The following is a 23104-nucleotide window of genomic DNA, read 5'->3' as shown; positions in this document are numbered from 1 at the left end:
GTGGAATATCAGATTCTTGTACTTCTTGCTTTATTATTTTGTTATCAGCCTTTTTAAGGTCTGAATTATTTTTCAAGCGTTTAATAATATACTGTATAGTTTAATAATGTACTGTATAATTTAACAATATACTGCATTCGACGCAGTCGTTACGTCGAATCTATATTCGACGTAACAACTCATCTGAGATTCTGTTTATAGTAGGTAGAGTAGGCGCCAAACTGCTAGTCTGCTCCGAATATAGAAACGAGTCGCGTCGCAATAGTAAATTTTCGATATTAGCGGGACGAAGCCCGCGCGAGACCCCCCGGCACCCTTCCGCTGCCCGCTCTCGCCTACGGGTTCATAGCTGCGTTAGTGTGCCCTTACGATGCTACGGAGTGTAATATATGCTGTTAGTTGTGATCGATCGCATTGACTCTCTGACTGACACCTGCGCGCATTAACTTCAGAACGGAAGTGAAGTTTGGCGCGAACTATAACTACTAATCATAGATATGACTGTACCGGATTTTTTGAACCAATAGACTTTGGATAGCCGAGGCTAAAAATCGGTTCTCTATTGCGTAGTTTGGTAATGTCATAAAGAAATAGATTATATTTCTTGGGACATACCGATGAAAACTCTATTTGTCTCATGACGTCACATAATGAATATATAGTGAAGTGACTCTCTATCACACACGATATTTCATAATAATAATGCATTACGTCATAACTTGCTCAAAACGAAAACTTCAATACCTAAGACCTTTCTTCTCAACGTGAAAACTAGTCGTCAAAAAGTCGATACTAAATATAAATAAGTGTAGGGAGTAGTTAAGACGACATGAGAGGATATTATTATGTGAAGAAATACCAGAAAAAGAATTATGATAAATATGTAAGTGTTTGTAAGGTTTCCCTTTTGTTTTTAATATGTTTTTATTATATAATATAGTGGAAACGGAAATATATGTAGGGAGAAATAAAACGCCTTTATTATTTAAGTACTCATTAATTTATTAATATCAAAGGTCTGACTTAAAATAACTTTAATTTCAATAATGAAAAAGAAAAACATCTAGAACTTTAACAGTGATATTCATACATTCATATTATGTTAAGAGATAAATTGTACTATTATACTGTAGCTAAATAAGTAGCAAATGGCATCTGAATATAATTAAACATACCTAAATGAAATATGACTTGAATTGATACTAGTTTGCACTATCGATTAATTTAGAACCAACGAACAATCATTAATTTTTGATCATTATAACTTACATCTAAATTTATAGTGTGGCTGGTTTAACGTTTACTGACGTTTACTGACGATTTCGGCGACCTGAAATATGTGTAAAGCAATATTAGCCAAATGTAATGTGGACAGATATGTAAGTTGATGGTATCTATAACCTTCAATGTACGATAGGTATACCCCCAACAAGCTCAAGAAACGTCAAGAAAATATCTCTTGAAGGCATTGCACCAAACAGAAAACTCCTCCAGTTCTGCTTTTCTAAAGTGGGTCTACTTTACAAAAAAAGAATATGTGACCCAAAATTAGTAGGTCTGTACCTAAATATTTTATTTAAAACGTTATACATAATAATACGATATAATATTACGTATTACATATACTTAACATAGATTACAGATACACATACTGAAAATCGCCAGTACCTATTGATAACTTTTTGCCATTTTTGAATCTGTTAATATAATAATATGTTATACTTGGATAATATCGCCTCACCCTTGTCTTTGGTGGATTTCGCTTGCTTGTTTTTGTTGCATTTTTTAGTGATGTGCCTACTCTGGTTGCATGTAGGGTCACTATTGGCCTTCAGCATGTCAGTCCGGGACATCTCGCCGTTGGCACTGCACTCGCTCCAGGAAGACTTGTCATATCGGCAAGCTGCGAAAATTAAATAAACAACATTTTATTTCGGTCCCGCCAGCAACCCCTTATTCTCGAGATTATAAAAATATACATGTACAAAACACCAATATAGGTACGACTAGGTGAGTACCAACTTTCTCGGCGGAATACTACTTATCTAGTTGTAGATCCACAAAAATATCGGTGGCTGAACTAAACCTATACTGAAAGTATGTGTATAACCTTATATCAAATACTCAAGATGTGAAATCGAACACTAAGATACATACTCAACATTTTAAACTAGGACTACTATAATAATATACTACCTTTTTTGCATTTCTTTTGAATAGTTTTGGAACGCTCGCAGCTAGCCGGGTCTCCTTTCTTCAGAGTGAGAGTGCGGGAGCGAATGTTGGTCTTAGCATCGCAATCAGACCAAGAACTCCTGATGTAGCGACACGTCTCTGTGCAACACAAATTCACAATGAATGATATTTACAAATAAATATTTATTTTAATCTTATAATAGTACGATATAATAATAACTCTCATTAGCCACTCCGCCTTAGATTCGATTCCCACCTAGCTATTACCTACCTATTCTGGCGTGGTATGCCAAAATCAATACTGATTAGCTATCATTGCTCGGCACAGCGTGGACAAATGTTAAAATGATAGATGAGAGATTGCATACTATTTTAGAGTCCGTGGTTAGAACCTATAAAGTACTTAAAATATTACTGTCTCTCATCTACAGGCATTAAGATTAATCTCAATTTTCTTAATGTCCAAAATCAATACATTATATAAAATATATATAAAAACATATTTCAATAAATCATTAAACTCTCGTTCCTGTAATGATAGTTATAAATAAAATGGGAAGTTTAATTACATTTCTATATTTAAGTTGAAAAAGCAGTTTAAATTTATTTTCTTCAAAACAGGTGGCCATATTTGAAGCATCGTTAGACTTGACTGCGCTACTAACCTCTATTTTTAGCACCCCTTTCATTTCTTATGAGGACTTCGTGGTCCCCCTCTTCCCAAATTTCTCCATCCGCGTAAGAAGTGGTTACAATAAGGAGCACAATGCCTGTTATCAACCACCACCAGGTTTTGTACTGAAAATGTTTGTAAATTAAACATTTAATTAACAATAAAGATACTTCGCCGCCTTGAAATTGAATGAAGCCACAAACGGCTTATTTTAGTAAGTTCTTTTTTTGAATTCGTAAATTTTCTCTAAAAACATTTTTAGAGAAAATTTACGAATAAATAACTATTACTGAGTAATTTACGTAATAAATAAATAATTATTTCAAATATTTTAGGGACATTTTAGCACGGAGACGTGGCAAAATTTTTTTACGCAACTATTTCAATTCTCAAAACTGGGTACATTTTCTTGTTAGGAGTGAGTAATCTTTACTAATCTATGAATATGACGTAAATAAAAGTATCAGTACCTAAGTATTACAAATAAAGTACTGATTTGAAAGGTTATTAAACTTATTTACATCCGAAGCAGCGCTCGGATGTTTATCGATAGGAAGATTAAATTACTGTATAGGTATACTTATATCCATACTTATGTATATAATAGGTATACCTATTAATGTGACACATTTAAAATGTAGGTTTCGGTAATTGTATATTAATTACGATTTCATTATAACGACATTGGTGTAGCATATTATACTTTAATTCAATAAGAGTTCTCATTAAGATAGTTTAAGAACCCTCGACAAATAACTAAACTTACTAAAAATACTTCTTATATTCGAGTTTCATTTAAGTTATTCCTAACATCCGAAATCTAAATTATGATTTTAAGATTATAATTATGAATTTATACAATAACTTTCAGATTTCAAATCGTGTAAACATTTGATATAATTAATTATGATTGACATAACAAATGATTTAAAAATAAAACATAGGTATTGAGAAAATAAATACAAATTATTAATTCACGCCAACATTATTGATTGAACAACAAATAACACATGTGAGTAGTTAAAAACAGTAAACAATGATTTTATATGTATGTAAAATATGTATGATGAATGACACAGTCCAGTCAATGACTTATTGTATTAACCGGAGCGCGGCGCCATACTAAAATAAACTTGTATCCTACGGGTCACTTACATGGAAGTGTCACTGCGATAACCAAGTAAAGGGTAGTGAGCCTAATGAATAAGCGGAAAAGATTTCTATGTATACCTTACAATTTAGTCATAATTTAGTTTGAAATACGAAGTACTTGAAAAGTAGACTATCACAATTTAACAGGTATACCTATGGTAGGGTTCATTGAAATATTATAATATTAAATTATCACAAACGACACTTAACCTGAGACAATTCGTTTCATAATATAAATTAAATTGACAAGAAATACTTAAATGTATATACTGGGTTAGTGGACACAGGACGCACACGTAGATATTGTTTGTTATGTTCTAAATTTAACGATATATATACAGAATACAAACATCGCATGAATAAAAAATAATGAATTGGAACTACTTTACTTATTACGTTATTAAGTACACAATTGTAGATCTATACTAGCTTTCACCCAGGGCTTCGTTCACCGTCAGTGATTTTTTTTTGGTTTAAAAGATACCCTATGTCCCTTTCTAAACTCCTGAAAATGTGTGTAGAAAAATTAATGACAATCAGTTTTTGTTTACGACAAAGGCGTGAAAATGTTACAAACAAACTCACATTCGCATTTATAATATTAGTTAATGTTTACAATTGCTTAATAACGTAATAACTGTATGTAGCTTATTCATAATTACATTATAATCAATTTCAAAAATAATAAAATGTTATGGGTATATTAAATATAAATATTTAAGTCCAACTGTTTCAGAGGTTCAAATTCATTTATCCAATTCAAAGTATGTAAATTTATGTAAGTATGTTCAATTAATATCTGTAAATAGCACTTAACTTTATATGGTTATGTTAATCGATAAATTTTAAGACGACACTTATATGCAAAAGGTCATTGCAAACAGCCAAACTATCTTCCGTCATCTTAAGATGTTGGTATTGATTGACTGTTTGGATGATACAAAGAAATCTGGTTGTAAGAGGCACATTCCACAAAAAGAACGTAAAATATGTGCTTCGGGTCAAGAACAGTTAATAGCGGGATAGAGCGAGACGGGTTAAATTGCATAGGTTATGGAACAGGCATAATATTTGTGTCGGATAACACGGAATGGCACACACACAGATGTCTTCCCACCCCCCACCGCAGCCGCGCGGTAGAGGCATACTGCGCACCGCACTACTTTACAGGAATTATTTATCAATATACCTACTACCACTTCTTTGTGAGACACTTGCCGCTTTTAGCGATCGCCATGCCAGTCTATTTTAATGTTGTCCCCGAATATCTGTCTTATATGTATATTCTTATTCCAAAGCACCGAAAGTATTTTCGTCCCTTTCAGATGCTTCTAACATGCCATCTCATCTATCGATTAGATACAGACTTTAGGCTCCAAATTTAAACATTACCATAGTACAAACTACTAGCACCACTCAATCAATACTACGAATGTCCTAATTAATAACTGAATCTTTCATTTGCTATCTGTAACGTACCTACTATATTCGTCATTTTTTTCATAATTAGCCCTAATTATGCTTTGTTTCAAAATACACAATAGTATGATCACATATTTAACACTCGCAGGAACAAAGAAAATGACGTCATAAAGTTCGATACAACAGCATGACCCGTAAATTGTTAAATTACACGTACCTCCATGACGGCCGAAGCGTTGCGATAGCTGTCGTGAGCCGCGAGAAATGCAGATGTGTTCTCGGGACGCTGGGCGAAGCGGGAATGGCGCGGCGACCGCCGGGCGGGCCTGCACAGGACGCTCCCCTATTGATCTGTCTCCCTCCACCCGGGACCGCTACTCTCGTTCCTGCTCCTGTACGCATCAACCCCCTCCCTCAGACTCGATCTCTGTATCTATGGTTAGCCAAGATTTATTGCTTTTTCCGGGAATGACCGAATTTCCGCGACGATGAAAGGCCTTTCAGATTTTTTTTGCATCACAAATACGATTACAGATGTTTGCATGTACACTGTTTTTTTATACTCCCTTAGTAGAGTAGGTACAAAAAAACTTAGAGCTCGAGTTACCCGAAGAGATTTCACACGTAGAGTGTTTTGTACTTTCGTGTTTACTTATAGATAAGTTTTCTGTGGATGTTTTCCGTAATCATGTTTTGTTTGAAATAATTACATTTCAGCGCTTAGGTACCTAATACCGCACGGCTGGACAGTATACACATTTTACGTACAATTCCAAAATCTGAAAACCTAAATCGCTAATTTTTTTTACAATTAGTAATGGTTTTCATCAATAGTTATTACTCGTGTATACAAGTTACAAGTTAAGCAAAATTATTTAATTATTATTAAACTTGACCCAACCTGATGACGTCACTGGCACGTACTAATCTATTGCATAATAATTTTTTTTACGAGAACGGAGTGGAATTCGAAAATTATTTTGCAGTGTAACACTAGAGGATCAAAGGAACTATTTGTCCCATTAAACTTACCAAGCCAACAATACGGATGTACCATTAAATTTTATATCTTGTAAGAATACATTGCATTTTCAAACTTTCTGTTTTTTTTAAGGTTTGTGATACTAATAATCTTAGTAAGTAGTAGATCATTTAATTCACTCAGTAATCTATACTAATATTATAAAGAGGAAAACTTTGTTTGTTTGTTTGGTTGTAATGAATAGGCTCAAAAACTACTGGATCGATTTAAAAATTCTTTCACCATTCGAAAGCTACATTATCCACGAGTAACATAGGCTATATTTTATATGGAATATATTTGATAAATAGATTTTGAGGCGGTACAAAGTTTGCCGGGTCAGCTTGTAGTTAATATTTGTATGTTTTATACGTATAAAATATACTTAGTTAACTTTTTGGATATTACTTATTGTTATTAACGATACACGGTACAGAAAGTGAACGATAATATCAACCTTAATATGATTTTAATTGATTAATACCTAATATGAAAAAATCATAATTGAGTCAATTTCCAAATTGCTTAGGTGCTTAGTAACAAACCACACTTTAAAGTACCTAGGGAATATTGAACATGGTAATATTGTATTCTACGTGACACACCGAGGGCATCCTTGGTTGTTAGGAGCGCAAATGATAAATATAGAGACATCTGTTTTCAGTTTGGACATTTTTGTATTTGTTTTTGTGTGACCCACATGTGATACTCACAACAGTTGACAGGCAGTTTTTTGACTAGTGTTTTTATTTCTTATTCTATGGTTGCTCATGTTCTTGCAAATAAGTGATTTAATTGGATGCTCTCTGACTTTTTCCACTGTAACATCAACCATTCAATTTAGCATAGCGCTATTATACGTTTTTATACACCTTCCAGCCTAGCAATGATTGTAACTCAGCTTCGCTTTCAAAACGACGTGAATTGAAGTCTTTGTAGGAGGAAAAAGCTTTGACGTGTTTGATGTTTTTGAAAGAGGTGTGCACTTTCATCAGGAAACGGCTTGAAAATGCTGCAAAGCTATCTTCTCTCTTCCTTTCTCACATGGAAATTCAAACAAATGCAACTTGAAAATGCAAACTCTTGCAAGCAGAAAAAATGTTACAATCAGTTTTTCTGTTACATATAGGTACATTGTAGGCAATATGAAAGCAACGACTATAATTTTTAAAGCATAAACAACTTCTTTAGTTTAAAAGATATCCTAATAATAACTTCATATAAAGTACTTTACTATAATTAATTTACAATTTAACCTGTAAGTAGATATTATATATCGTCTAAAATCTGCACTGTAGCACCAGTAGGTACAACGGATAGTAACTACCTAACTACCTACCTAACCAGTTCATATAATTATGTATAACCAATATCATCAGGAATTATTTATTTACAGGTAATTTGATAAAACGAAAACTTACTTTTCGTTGAGCGGAGATTTTTAGGATTTGTTATCATAGCAGCCATAGGTAGATGTACCTAAATGTGTTAGTAAAATTTCAACTCAACTGGTTCTATAAATAAAGCTGAAAAACGCCGAAATAACTGATTTTTTATTTTTAAACCTATAGGTACCTTTTACGGTTCATGAGAGGTCACAGGCAGACAAATGGGTCGACGGACTGACATCAGAGGCTTAGTAATAGGGTTTTGTTTTTACCATTTGGGTACGGAACCCTAAGAACGTAGCTATAATAGTTTTATTGTTTCACGCGGGCAAGTGTTTTTATGCCAAAGCGTAACAGCATTAATTATGTTTTGGTGTAGTTTTTACGAACCGTCCAATTTCATTTTACTTACTTCCAAATTCGATTTACTTCTCATCGATACAGATTAAGTATGTGAACGAATATACTTGTGTAACTATTAAGTTAGGCCATACCTCGTACTTAAAACAGATATAAAAATATAAAAAGCTATGAGCAAACTAGTCAAACTCTATTGCCTCGGTATATAAAGTGTCATTAAATATTTAATATAATTATTCGTTGTGTGGTGTTTACTAATATTATATTTAAAATATTATGCAGGAGTCATTATAACAGTATGCAATGGAAGAGAGCCTTTTAAACCTCGCGAAGGATCTCTACCATTTCTTGTAAGTAAAGTTAATTAGTTAACGTAATGAATAAAAAATGTTATTAGGCAGGTACATAATATCTATTTTTAAAAACTATAGATAAATTGCCTGTTTGACATAAAAAAATCTTTTGACATTCGTTTCAAAATTTACTATATGCATTTTGCGTGTAATTGACAACCCGCGTGGCGGAGCGGTCACCATACCAGTCTATCGCGCAAAGAGTTCCAGGTTCGATCCCCGGTCAAACAGATATCTGAATGATAAATTCAGATATCTGATCTGGGTATTCGTCTCTGTACGTGACCATGGCACCCACGATACAGGGAATCCTAGTGTGGACTCCTAGTACTTATTTTTTTTTATTATTTTACTGGGAAGGTGTATTTCGCATCACGTTACCGCGGATTATGCACCGGAACCCTGGTCTCCCGCACGGCGGTCATCACGGCCGCGGTGTGCGTCACCAACCCCACATCGTCAGAGCACGACACGCGCGCCTTGACCGTCATCACGGGCGCCGCCTACAGGCACCCACGGCGAGGCATACGAGTTCAGGTCACAAAAATACTGTTGCCTAAAAGTAAGTGGGATTTCAATTTAGAAAGCTTCTACATCAAATACTTAAAGGTTATTAAATAAATAAAAAAAATAATAAATAATTTTGGGCTTGATAATTATCGTTTTTTTATTAAAATTGGTATGCAGTTGCACTGTTCAGAAAGTGTACTGAATCCAGTAATAAATTGCAATTGAAAGAGCTAGAAGAACACGTCACGAAACCAAATATAACTGTAGTAAAATAAATAAATTCAAATTGAATAATTATGAAATAGCTACGACACATACTCGTACATATTTAAAGATTATCTATAAAACATAATACATATATGAAAAACAATTTGAATGTCTTGCCAATCAATCTATCATCTGGGAATAGAATAGGTAGGTACACAGGTAGAAGGTGGTAGAACCCTTTGTGGTTCGACTCCGGCGGCACCACCGCCACAGTTATTTCTGCCTCATAACAGCAGCGTTAAACGCTGCTGTTTTCTGGTTTGAAGGGTGTGGTAAGGGAGATATACATTTCTGAAGCGTATCCGCTTAGTCCTCAGGGGTAGCAGCACCTCAGGTTGGAATATCTAATCCTATCTAGGTTGATTACAGATATTTATGGGCAACAGTAGCAGGTAGCCACTTACCATCAGGTGGACTGCATCTTCGTCTGATGAAGCTGAATAATATTAAAATGCCTTCACCACAGGCCTTTACCGTTATATATATTTTTTATTTACTTCAGCCAATAATGTTAGTACTCATCGGGGTTACCTTATGCAAGAGTCACCAGCGATATTATTATTACGAAGGAAGGTTCCCGATGTGTTAACTGAAACCCCACTGAGGGCTATCGAGATTGACTACAAGGGAGAAGAAACACTGTCACTGCATCAGGAATGTTTGATGCCAGGCTGGCACTTCTTTTACAAAGGGGTAATCCTAGTTTCTTAATATTAATCTCCGCACACTCTAATAAACTTGTTCCTTCATCTTAACTAAACCTTGGGTTATTCGAAACGGACTGCATAAATATTGGTATTTACTTACATGTATGTCTCTCAAAGCATACATGTTTGTACATTATAGGTACAAATATAAATATTTTTTACATTAATAAGAAGAGCAACTATTCTTGTACAACATTCATTATTAGGTACTATTATAGGCTTAGATAATTAAAGTTGGTTTAATTATCTAAGATTATTGGAGGTACACCTTAAAGCCCTGGCCAAACAGAACGCGTACTTTAGCGCCGCGTAAGGTGTAATTTACGCCGCGTACTTGGACTCCAAACAGACTACATTTACGCAGCGCTAAACAACGTATCTACTAATTTCATAATCGTCACATTGGTATCACATATCTATGCCAGTTTTGGATAACAGATTCGCTATTCACGAGTGATTCAGATGTGGAAGAATTATTACGTTTGTGTTCTTGGTTATCATGATCAAATAGAAAACAATTTTTTTTTTTCAAATTTATATTATTATAGTTTTTATAATTATTATCGTTTATATTTTATAGATCTATTAAATAATAGTGTCTCCGAACACTTACTATTAGTTTTTCAGTCGGAATATAAATATTTTACAAAATTACGCCCGGCGCTGGTACGCAAATCTGTAAAAAATTACAACGCCTGGCGACAAGAACGCCGAGCGCCGCGCTAGAACGCCGTACGAATACGTGCTCTCTGTGACCGCTCTCTACTAAGAGCCAGTCCACACGGCGCGTTGCGTTGCGTTGAGTCGTCGCAACGCAAAGGTTTTGACGCATAGCTGGCCACACGGGCGCTGCGCCAACGCAGCGTTACTACAACGAAATCGTAACGCTCCGTCATCGCAACGTCGACGCACCGTTGCGGCGAGCTACTTAAAATAAGTAATCGTCGCAGTCATTCTATAGAAAGCATGGATCGGAAAAGACGTCTGCATTGCTGCTATTACTACGTCACCGTCAAAATACGTAAAAATAAGCGAGGTCAGAGTAGCGTATGCGCTGCGTCGACGCAGCGCATACGCGACTGAACTACAGCGCCCGAGACGAAGCGGGCGGGAGAGTACTCATTGCGTCGCCAGAGCGGCAGCGTTCAGTTGTTTATGCGTTGATAAGGAACGCAACGCATGCAAGCTGATCTCGCTTATTTTTACGTATTTTTGTATTTAGTTTTATTAGCAGAGTAAAATGAGCACGACTAAAGAAGTTGACATGGATTACTTCATTACATTCGTCTTTTCAGATCCATGCTTTCTATAGAATGACTGCGACGATTACTTAAAATGCTCGCCGCAACGGTGCGTCGCCCTTGCGATGACGGAGCGTTACGACTACGTCGTAGTAACGCTGCGTTGGCGCAGCGACCGTTTGGCCCGCTATGCGTCAAAACCTTTGCGTTGCGACGACGCAACGCAACGCAACACGCCGTGTGGCCTGGCTCTAACTCAGTACAACACAACTCGACGCTAGAACGCGGCGTAAATTACGCCGTACGCGGCGCTAGAACACGCCTCTTTGGCCGGGCCTTAAATGTTACTAGTATACGCACATACCTACCTACATACGCTGAAATATTTTCAAAATGTATAAATGTTTTAAACTAAAAATATCATCGCAATAACACTTTTATATTTTACTTCTATACGTATTATTATCTAACAACAATTTACTTAATATAGATATTATTATTCCCAAAAATGTTTCAGGACAAAATATATCCAGTGCAAAGATTCCTTTTGCAAAGAAATTTAAGAGTACAGTTTTTAAACATAGAGAAAACACATTTATGGTGTGATACGTTATCAATTAAGTTCCAGAAAGCCCTCATCAACATCGGATACACCGGACATTTTGACAAAACTTCCTGTTTATGTATAAGAGATGTAAGAACATAACATTAGCTTGTCACCATATATATTTTATATTTGTTTAAGCGCTCAAACGAACTACATGGAGCGTAAGTCCGCACGGCGGTCCCACCGCCTCACCTTTTTATGTAGGTACCCCAATTAAATAAAAAAAACATAAATTATTATAGATAACTTGTTAAAATAATTCTACGAATGCGTAAATCTCTAGATTCAAATATCGTATGAACTTGCATAGGTCAGTTTCATAAAAAGTTTCAGTTTCAGTTTCGACCGACATTGTGATGGAAACCAAAGATTCGGTTTCGACACACTCTAAAATAAGTCTCTCGTTTTACCTGCCACCTGACCTGTACGTATAGTAGTAATATAACGGACATGGGAAAGTAACATACACGAGGTATTACCAATTGGTAATAAGTTGCTCTGAAATATATGCCAGACTTTAATCAATTCGAGATAGTGACGGTGTGAAGCGATTGAAGATTGATTAAAGTTTCGGTGTGAAAATTTGATGTCCGCTGTGCTCCATTTAAATAATTTAATTTGTCATTTCCTATCACACTTACTCGTACTATGTCACAAAAATTAAATGTATATTAATATTTTAATGGATTCCATTCCTTAATTTATATTTTCATATTTCCTATATTTCAGCCTGATCACAGTGCTCAACCGTGTCATGTGAGTACCTACCCTAATTTCGAAGCTTCCAACGTAGATATTAAGTTAATTAATTCGAAACCACTTTAATATGACGCAATCCCCACGTAAATAAGTTTTAATTGGAGGTGTTAACTACTTGAGAATTGCCTGAACTTATTTTGATTTTACTTTCACTAAAAGAAGAAAAAGATTAGATTAGTAGAGTTTGAAGGTGGTAGAAACCTCTGTGATTCAACTGTGGCGGTGGTGACGCCACAGTCGAATCAGTAAGGATAAGACAAACTTTTCCGGGGCATGCCAGCTTAGTCCTCGGGGCGTCTATGGCCGACCTCAGGTAGGAATCTAATCTTATCTGGGGTTGACTTTCTATCAGGTGGACTGCTTGCTTGTTATTATATTTTTATAATAAATAAATTATAAAAATATAATAACTACAGACAAACTAGGAACGTCATATTTTAACTCTGAACAGTACTAACCTTACCGTTTAAAATGATGAGCATATAACTTGATATTCTACAAAACTTTAAACGAATTTTAATTTTAATTAATGTTAATTATTGAAATAACTTATTTCATGTGGCAGGGAATGTACGGAGCACCGTTAATATGTGATGGGAAGGTAGTGGCGATGCTTATGGCACCCGACGCCCAGTGGTCAAACTGCACAGGTTTCACTAATATTGTGAATTTATTATCTGGTACACATATCAAAGGATTCATGGAATGCGTAAGCGGGTATGGACATTTCATAATACCAAAATGTATAGTAAGTTTTGGTAATGTGATGGTGATAGAAGTGGTCGTTTTAGTTACTCTGCCTAATAACAGCGCTTTTTAGGCGTTGCCGAATTCTGGTTGGAAGTGTATGGTATGGGCGGAACCCTTATAGGTACTCATTACTTATATTATACAGGTATTCTAACATAGTCCTATGATGGAAGGTCTATAGTCGATCTTAAAAAAAAGCTTATCATTTATATAAATATATCAAAATCACTAATAGGAGGTAATTAACTCATAAGTACTTTATTTTATTCACTATCATACTTATTACCTACCTACCATTGCAGGGTAACAGGTAACAGGTAGAAATAATTATTTATACCTGTTACCTATAAGTAAGGTGATTTATTATCTGTGTCACCGACCCAAAAATATAGTGCAATTAATAGATATTATTCTAGTTGATATGTTTTGATGCACTGAATTTGATCGCCTGTATTGAGGACAGGGTGACCACGTTAGGTATAATTAGTATTTATCTAAGTACACACGACCTTTGCTCCTAGTTTATTGTTAACAATTTATGTTCTTTACTATATTTTGATTAGTGAATACTTTGTTAAATGCACTCCATATATATCCTGAAAAACTGTAAGAGCACTTTTCCTTTCTCGCGTGTATGTGTAAAAGAATATATTATATGCAAAGGAATAAATATATGAGAGTACAATATTTAAAAAAAAAGATGAAGTAGCTACCCTTTCGATATTTTTTTACAATCTCTATGTGGTATTAATAATTAAATGAATTATGAATTATTAATGTTTGTATTTAGTGAATTTGAGTCTATAAAATTAATAGATATGATTCATAGGATGGAAATAAAAAAATACTTAGATTATATTGATTTAATAACATCTATTAAACAACAAAAGCCAATAAATATAAATATAGTATAATCATAGACGGACTAACACAAATTTGCAATTCCATATTCCATTGTTTCAAGCAAATATAGAGAAGGTGCATATAAAATTATAAGTGAGTTGTATAAAGGTAAAATTGTGTTGGAAAATTTAATAATACACACATCAATTAGATAGTTCAACATCAAAAAGGAGTTTAAATATCTAACATCGAATTACACGAACTCTTCTATTACGCACTAAGTTAATACCTTCCAATAAATGACCACAATTACAGTAATAATAATAGACATTTTATTTTAAAAGTGAGTGGTAATTGTGGTCACTATGTGGAACGCGGGGTATAAGACGACAAAAGATTATAAAGACAATATCCAGCATAGATTTTTCGAATTATTTCTACATTAACATACAGAATTACAACGTTTACTACCAATATTAAACTTATTATTGAATTAATTTATGGTAGGTATACATGTTTATTCTTATTATATGTATTATTGTATTTAATTGTATTAGACGCCAATGATGAATATAATACACTAAAAGACCAAATGCCACAGTATGGAATCTTGGACCTACTGAGTCCAAAAAAGTTTACTGAAGTTAATTTTTTTTTCCACATTAACTAAAACATAATTCCTGAACTATGATATACCCATTTATTTATATTTTAGCTGATTATAAAGAACTTTCTACAGGGTATCTTATTTATCGTGGAGTTTTAGCATATCTTACGCACATTCTGCGTGTACCTAAAGGATAATCTCATTAAAAATTATGCTGTAGCTGTAGCTGTAGCATGGGTATTACAGCCGCCTGTGTTATATACCATCTATATACATATGAATAGCATACAGCACTTCCCAGTACTTAGTATACAGCTAGCTTCACTATTCAATATGTGTGTGTGACCCAATCATGTTGGGACAAATTGTTATCTGTACGTTTTGACTAATAGTAATATTGACTAGTAATCCACTAATACTATAATAACTTTTCCAGATTTTTTGAACCAGAATTTATTCTAGATTGGGATGCTATGAAAAATACAATTTACGATGAAATTATTGGCGGCCCGGACGACTACCTTCCGGCACTGTACGACAAAATAGTAGAGGATTCTACCAGTTCTGAAGAGATTTAGTTTATCTGTTGTTTCAATAAATAATTATTTAACAATAAATAAAAATAGGTTTGATACCCTTTATACTTACACAACTTAAATATTTATAAATTGATTCAATTTTGTAAACCTTATATTTATATATCTATTACATTCGATTGTATTATACTCATACTCGAAAAATACATACACGAGTATATCATTATTGGTTTCTAAAAATATTTAAGTCCCATGCACCTTATTATACAATTAGGTACATTATCAAATTATTTATGTCAATTGAATACAGTAATAAAATATAGTACCACTTAAATTTCTATCTTTTCTCATCGACACTTTTAAATTGAGACACGAAATATTGGAGAGTATTTGAGTAAAAGATAACATGTGTTCTTCCTTTGTCCACAACGTACTATATTTTACTTCAACATGATTGATTTTTAATAAGTAGGTAAGCGAATAAAATAGTTACTCGATTATATATTTAAGTAACTATTGGCGTCTTATTAGCTCAACGAATAAAACAAACGTTTAGTTGAAATGTTAGGGTCCAGTACCATCAAATTTTCATTAAGGTTTTATATTTAGTATTTGTTGTTACAGTGGTCTCAGTAACTCATCTGTAAAAATTAAAATTCATGTCTATTTATTACGATTTAAGAGATGGAGCCCTGTGATAGACGGATATGCAACGGCTGCTTAGTGATGGGATTCCGTTTTTACCGTTTGAGTACGAACCCCTAAAAAACGAAATAGATATAAAACGAACAATAAACACCTATAAAACTATTCTCCAGGGAATTTATATATTACCGTCTCAGCATGTGTACGTGAATAATTATAATAAATATGTTTACTTTTCTACGAACTAGACATATATGTAATATCAGCTACGTAACGTTACATTATTATATAATAGCTAATAAGTGATTTTAACCTATTAACTTACATACTGTTATTTTTGGAATTTCTGGCCATGTAATCTTACATTATTGTCGTTAAAACCACAATATACAAAGACGTACTATGCATACGTAATGTAATAGTACAACACAATAATATTATGTTTAACGCCAACCTTATCGATACGGATTATGTAACACAGTAACACTACAATATATTAATGTAACTACACACTACATATCCAGCTATATTACGATATATCTAATATATACTTTAAGATGTTATTAATATTTGAAATTCAGAGCACGAGGTAATAAAATATGGTACACGTGATAATATAGCATAATGTAGGAATATCAGCGTATTATTATATAGTACCTATTACATACAAGGGCACATTGAGAGAACTTTACTACATGACGTTTAAATATTCAAAAACTATAAATTGATAGTAATATTTTTTAAACCCAATTACAATTACGAGTACGTGAATTTTAATGAAACCATCGATCTATTACATCATAGGAAACCTAGCAATGTTTTCTTAGAAATATGTACAATTATGTTCTCATAGCAATTTTGTTCTCATAGATTTTTTTTAAGATATTTCTTTTGTTGCTAATTTTACCACAACGGGAGCAAGAATTAATGTCTCATGGACTACTCGCCATGTTTTCCCTCGTTGTAATTATGTTTCTTACAATTTATTTATGAGGTGTGTATTATACTTCTTATTTATCGAATAGTCATCTGTATAGATACTTTAAAAAACTTGGTGGCGACAAATTGAACGAAACATTATTAAAGCATAATAAAGCCTAAACGAATATATAATAAAAAAATCATTTGGCTACCTTTTATCATATAGTCACTAGCATTATAAAATTATCTTAAAATCAGCAACAAATCACAGGTTAAATTAGTTAGGTCCATATGACTATAGCATTATAACATACAGTAACAATATAAGAAGCACTTGATAGTTTAAACATGACCCCTATGTTATCTAGCCTACTTGGCAGGTTTTCATTAATAAAAATAAATAATTATGAATTCATAATTACAGTATTATACTAATTATAGCTTTCGCGAATCTGATGATTTGTTAATTATAGTAAATATAAACATCTACTATTAATCTGAAAGATTGTTATTCAAAAGATACATTTTATATTAAAAAAGGTACATCATATTATGTTGGTGGTAAATAAATAAAACGAATCGATAAACATTAAATAGTTCTATGTTTAAAAATAAATTATTGCTCACATATTATACCTACATTTACAGGGTTCAAACAATATTCAATTTAGATATGGTAATTAAATGACCAAAACAGCGCCATCAAAGTATAGGTGATTGTAGTAAAAAAAAACAGCAAACCATATAAGCAACAATCATAGTCAAACACGACAGTAAAAATAATGATAACTTTCTTGTGATGTTATTACATTTATATTGCAACATGATCTCATTAAAACTAATAAATCTTATGACGTATGTAAGTTCCATTTATATAAAAATATTGACAATACTTCCTTTAAATAAAATTTTGAGTCATTACTTATAGGGAAATACAGGTATTCTACATATGAGGTGGAGCCTGACTTGCAACCACTCTGTAATGTATCGTCGTCACCTAATATTTTCTTATACATTGCTGTGCAAGGATCCCCTCTCTGAGTGATATGGGTTGAGGCCCTAGTCCACTACTCTAGCTCTGCATCATTAAAGTCTGTCTTGGTACACATACGCACGATAAGGCTCGCATTGAGCTGTCGGCTCAACCGTGCTCCATTTTTAGTAAAAATGTCCGATTTCTACATTGTGTACTGCATTAATCTCAGTTTATTATTATTACATATAACATAAGAAAACAAAACCTAACTGCATATCCACTTTTTACCAAAAAAAAAATAAACCAACGGTTTACTTGTTACACATAAAGATACAGAAATACAAAATATTTATCAGCAGTACTGACTTTATAAGTTGTATCACAGACAAGGGTTTGCAACAAAACCAACCACACACATATTTTATCACTGGCAGGTAAAACTTGTTTTTTCAAAATGGCGGACTTTATAGTTATGCCAAGTCATATACAAACATGTTAGATGGTCTTTCGTTATTATTATTTCTTTCTTTCTATCTTCCTTTACATTATTGATGCGTTCCATTCGTTTTTTACATTTAAAATCTGCGAAAGTTCTTTTAAAATCTCACATAAATAAAAAGTCGCCCTTTATTTAGATCACAACAATGACACTCGATCCGTGATCTCTCTTAACACATATTTCGTTACAAATACATCTTAATTTTAGATGATGGGGTTAAGAACACTACATTAACGTTTACATCTCCAAATGTCTACAGATAGTTGATAAAATCTGATTTATATATTAAGTTGTATATTCACTTCTAGACAACTACTTACTTCACTGCACTATATAAGTAATACAGCATAGTATTGACTCGTGGCCATCACCGACAAATAAGACAGCACTACAGTAGGTACCATCACTTGACTTACAAATATATGAATAACATTAATACTACAATTAATATCACTATCAGTATTCCAATGGCCATCCACTGACGGCGATCTGCAATTCAAAACAAACAATCAATGCGATGGTAACTCATAAAATATACCTAGACCAGATGCTTTTTATAGGTAGATGACCTAAAAATGTATATGTACATTCTTAATTCCTTCCTTAATTCCATTATACATGTTAGTAGACCTACAGGGTATATTATAGGTGATTTTAAAATTTGTTATTATGCTCATTGTATATATAGTTGTATTGAGAAAGCTAGTTATACATACCATTATTCATGCGAAGTAGTTTCGCTACTTTCTTTATGGTCGAGTCCAGTTTAGAATCAGCATTTTCAAGTTCGGTATTCAGGTCGTCCAACATCCTAAAATAAATAAAAATATAATTTACTTATCCCATTTTAAACTGAGATTTTAAAAATATTGTAAATAATTATTTCTCTCATAATTATTTCTCATTCTTATTTGGTAGCTATGGATGCGTTTAGTATTTTATTTATTATTATGGAATCTACTAATATTTACAAATAATATTTTTATTGGTTTTATTTAAAGGTAATTCCTTAGAAGTGCTTTAATTTGTTATCAATCCGCCAAAACTTAAACAAGAGTTTAACAGGTGGTAGAACCCTATTTCTGGCCTATAACAGCAGTGTTAAGCGCCGCTGTGTTCTGTTTTAAAGGGTGTGGTAAGGGAAACATACATTTCCGAGGCGTTCCAACTTAGTCCTCAGGGGTAACGGCGCATCTGTGGCCGACCTCAGGTAGGAATATCTAATCCTATCTGAGGTTGATTACAGATATCCAAGAGCGGCTTAGCCACTTACCATCAGCTGGAATGCATGTTCGTCTGCTACTCCTATATTATAAAAAAAAAGACAACAGGGACACAAACTAGAGAAAAGAGAAGTTGACCTAGATTTAATATAATTGGTACTCACACAGCTTGTTCGTCGAGTTCAATTCCGATTTGCTTCGACACCGTCTTCAGGGAGCCAACCGAATTGCTGATGACGTGGAGTTGCTCGTCTTGGGATATGAGCATCTTTTCTTGCATCGACATTATATCGCTGTCATAGGCGTCGAATCTGTTCGGGCTGTCCGTTTGGTTGGCCAGCTTGGAATACTTCGAGTATTTGGGTGTCGAAGTCCAGGTGTTTCCGAAGTGCATGGGGCTCTCTTCGCCGAGGAGGGGCTCCCTGGCGGTCCCGTCGTTGTCACGATTCCTGTTCAGACTCATTTTGCTTTTCATAACCTAGAAATAAGGTTAAACTACTTTTAATATAATGACATTGAGCTTATGTTTACGGCATTATTTATTTCAAATTCAAACATATTCAAAATTCTTACGATCATTCATTTATTAACTCTTACTATTTATTTCTTGCGGTTACAAAATACAGAGGAATCACCATTACCTTAACTTCCTGTTTAGTTGCCTCGATAAAACTCCTTCTGTCACAAATCTCCTTATTATCGATTTTGAACTTAGATGAGTTTTTTTCTACGATGCTTGATTGAAGATATTAAGAAAATATATTGAAGGCAAGACGTAAGAAAACGATTAAACAAAATAAGTAAGAAATGAAAATTTAAACAGACATAAACATAGTTATATTTACCATTCGATGGCAATTACGACAACATCAGACAAACCGACCTCTCATTTAATCTGTATCTGTAAATAAAATAAATATTAAGTCCGCATTTGAGATATATTTACATGGCACACTTTATCCTTCATTTAATTCTATTAACCATTTTAGTTGCTTTTTTTTATTATTATGTACGTGAACCAATCAAAGGCACAACGACCTGTAATAGACCGTAAACGACCCACTTTCCGTAACTCGGCATCGGAAACAATAATCCGTCACTCAGCTGTAATTTGCGGGTAGTGAATGAATATTTTATTTGCAATACGATTACTAAATATAATATAAAAAAAATCAATACCAATATGGAGTAACCAATGTGTTTTAGATGATAAGGGCACATCTTTTATTATCAAATCCTTACTTTTTATTGTTTTACTTTAGTTGATTTATCACAACTCCTACCTATTTGCTTTTAGCATGTGATACTTATTATTTATTCAAATGATGATCATAATAACCGTATATAATTTAACCAACAACGTAAGACCATACAGATATCAACTAAACTCTTTCTATCATTGACTACATTGCCTGCTACTTTAAAGTACTCATCATCAATCAAGTTTACATACATACATTTTATAAATAAATAAAAAAATGTGAGCCGTCACGGGACGCCTGGCAGATGTGAAACATCGACATTATTTTGTAAAAGTAATATGGAGAAAAGAACATATTGTGATAGGAACTAAATATGTCATAATGATAAAATAAAATAGTATTCGAGCTCAGTGTAGCGAGAAAGATGGCTTAACGCCAGATCGAGTGGGAGAGAATCGCACAGTTGATTGCGCATGGCGACGCGTCGCCACACCGTACACACTACTGAATATAGACTGTATATATATACCATCGTATAGCGTGGCGACGCGTCGCCACGCCAGAAATCGGTTTTACGTGCGGCTATAGATGTTTCACATCAAAACAAACATAAAAATATTTAACAATTTAGAGGTTAGCAATAAATTAAAATGCTAAAACTAAACACAAAACTTCGCTTACATATTAATACTTTCAAAAAGGATATTTATAGTGTCTTCTAAGTCTTCTAGATCCCATTCGATACTACGCAGCGCATTTCGTAATTCAGTCGATGTCCATTCTACTTCAGGGCTGTTGGGGATAGTAGGTGCTTTGGATATTTCTTGCCAGCGCAGGTACAAGCCACGAGTCTTATTTAGTGCTTTGAACACCTCACTGTTTGAAACAAAGAAGATTATTGAGTAAATAATATTAAAACTATTTGAAGTTGTGTTCGAAGGTGGTAGGACCCTTTGTGGTTCGACACCAGCATCACCATTGAGTAGATTGTGATACTTTAAGAAAAAATATGTTTTATAAAATTGTAACTCTTTGCTTAAAACATTTTAAATGTTTAACAATGTATCCTCCTCGCCAAACTGCTAGTCCACTCTGAAGTTGTTGCGAGCAGATGTAGTCATACAATTTGCTATGGTGACGTGATTCATTTCCATAAAACTAACAGGCTACTGTCGCTTATCATGTCCATATCTACAGATTACATGTATATTAACGTTTTGCACATATGACAGAAATTTCAACACCTAGTGAAACAAACTTGGTACTAAATGGTAATAAGTGGTTGATAGTAAATTAACTAAAAAATAAAGCAACAAAAGAACAAATACAGCTGCAGTTTCTATAAATTTTGGCAATATGCAAAGTAATGTTATTTTGGCAATATATCAAGGTAAACCAAGTAAAGTCTCGTAACTTCAACATTTAAGAGAGTTTGTGGTTAAATTGGGTAGCAATGAATATACTTTACACTATATTTAAATGTTATTTTTTGTCACTATTTATTTTAGTTATATTAAAAAAATCATAATGCTACATTATGTGACTGAAATTATAGTGCCGGGCAAAGAAGATATATCAATAAATATTGTGGTAAGCAACAGATGATTTTTATATCTTTACTTGTAACATCAGATATTCCGTAGGTAGAATCTAAACAAATTTTTAATCGAAATTATCATCAAAGATATCCAAAGTTGGGGATCACATAAAATAGAAAACATTTTCTTAAGACATTAAATCAAACATGATCTATTTTTTTTCTTTTATCTTTTAAGACTGTGGTATGCATGAAATTCTCCTAAAACATTAAAACCCCTACTTGGGCACATAGAAATCATGAAACAATCATATATATATTACTACCACACACAAATAATAAGAGCACTTAAATGCACCATAGCATATTACCATAAGAGATAAATAAGTGAAAAAAAATCAATGCATGCCATGCAGTCTGTGTGTCACACACACAGATGATCAAAATGAACCAATCATACAAGCATAATATAAATTGCAACTGGCCTTCTCTGCAGCTAAATAAGTAAACTGAACCCACTTACTCCTTTACGACGTAAAATGGGTCTTCTAAAGTCATGTCAGATAATAGAAACGTATTTGCGCGAAATGTACCATGAGACGGAAGATAAAAACACAAAAAAACGGCAACAATTGAGGAGTATACATTAATTGGAAGTTGCAAGTGAACCCAGACGATCCCTTGCCTATCCCACAAAATATCGACAGCG

General features: G+C 33.6%; 3 protein-coding genes across 3 annotated transcripts; 1 reads left to right on the top strand and 2 right to left on the bottom strand.

The window, feature by feature from the left end:
* Positions 1-977: 977 nt before the first annotated feature.
* Miple (pleiotrophin-like protein) lies at positions 978-5820 on the bottom strand. Its single transcript, XM_073074609.1, has 5 exons — positions 5661-5820; positions 2862-2994; positions 2197-2334; positions 1742-1903; positions 978-1330 (listed from the first exon to the last, which is right to left on the bottom strand). The coding sequence occupies exons 1-5, from the start codon at positions 5664-5666 to the stop codon at positions 1311-1313; spliced, it is 459 nt and encodes a 152-aa protein (XP_072930710.1). The 5' UTR covers positions 5667-5820; the 3' UTR covers positions 978-1310.
* On the top strand, positions 5745-15463 carry LOC140743681 (uncharacterized). Its single transcript, XM_073075156.1, has 7 exons — positions 5745-5837; positions 8926-9127; positions 9845-10035; positions 11808-11984; positions 12627-12653; positions 13222-13373; positions 15293-15463. Exons 1-7 carry the CDS (start codon positions 5745-5747, stop codon positions 15432-15434), a joined length of 984 nt encoding a protein of 327 aa, XP_072931257.1. The 3' UTR covers positions 15435-15463.
* A 1808-nt stretch (positions 15464-17271) lies between these two features.
* On the bottom strand, positions 17272-23093 carry Syx6 (syntaxin 6). Its single transcript, XM_073074607.1, has 6 exons — positions 22919-23093; positions 21567-21734; positions 20298-20394; positions 19821-20134; positions 19150-19244; positions 17272-18922 (listed from the first exon to the last, which is right to left on the bottom strand). Exons 1-6 carry the CDS (start codon positions 22951-22953, stop codon positions 18846-18848), a joined length of 786 nt encoding a protein of 261 aa, XP_072930708.1. The 5' UTR covers positions 22954-23093; the 3' UTR covers positions 17272-18845.
* Between the last annotated feature and the right edge of the window lie 11 nt (positions 23094-23104).

The sequence above is a fragment of the Epargyreus clarus genome, unplaced genomic scaffold (genome assembly GCF_041222505.1).
Source record: "Epargyreus clarus isolate Ecla_fem2 unplaced genomic scaffold, WU_Ecla_fem_2.2 ptg000007l, whole genome shotgun sequence".
In the NCBI taxonomy this organism is placed as follows: domain Eukaryota; kingdom Metazoa; phylum Arthropoda; class Insecta; order Lepidoptera; family Hesperiidae; genus Epargyreus; species Epargyreus clarus.
Note: the sequence above shows the minus strand (reverse complement) of the source record. Positions and strands in the feature narration are given on the sequence as shown.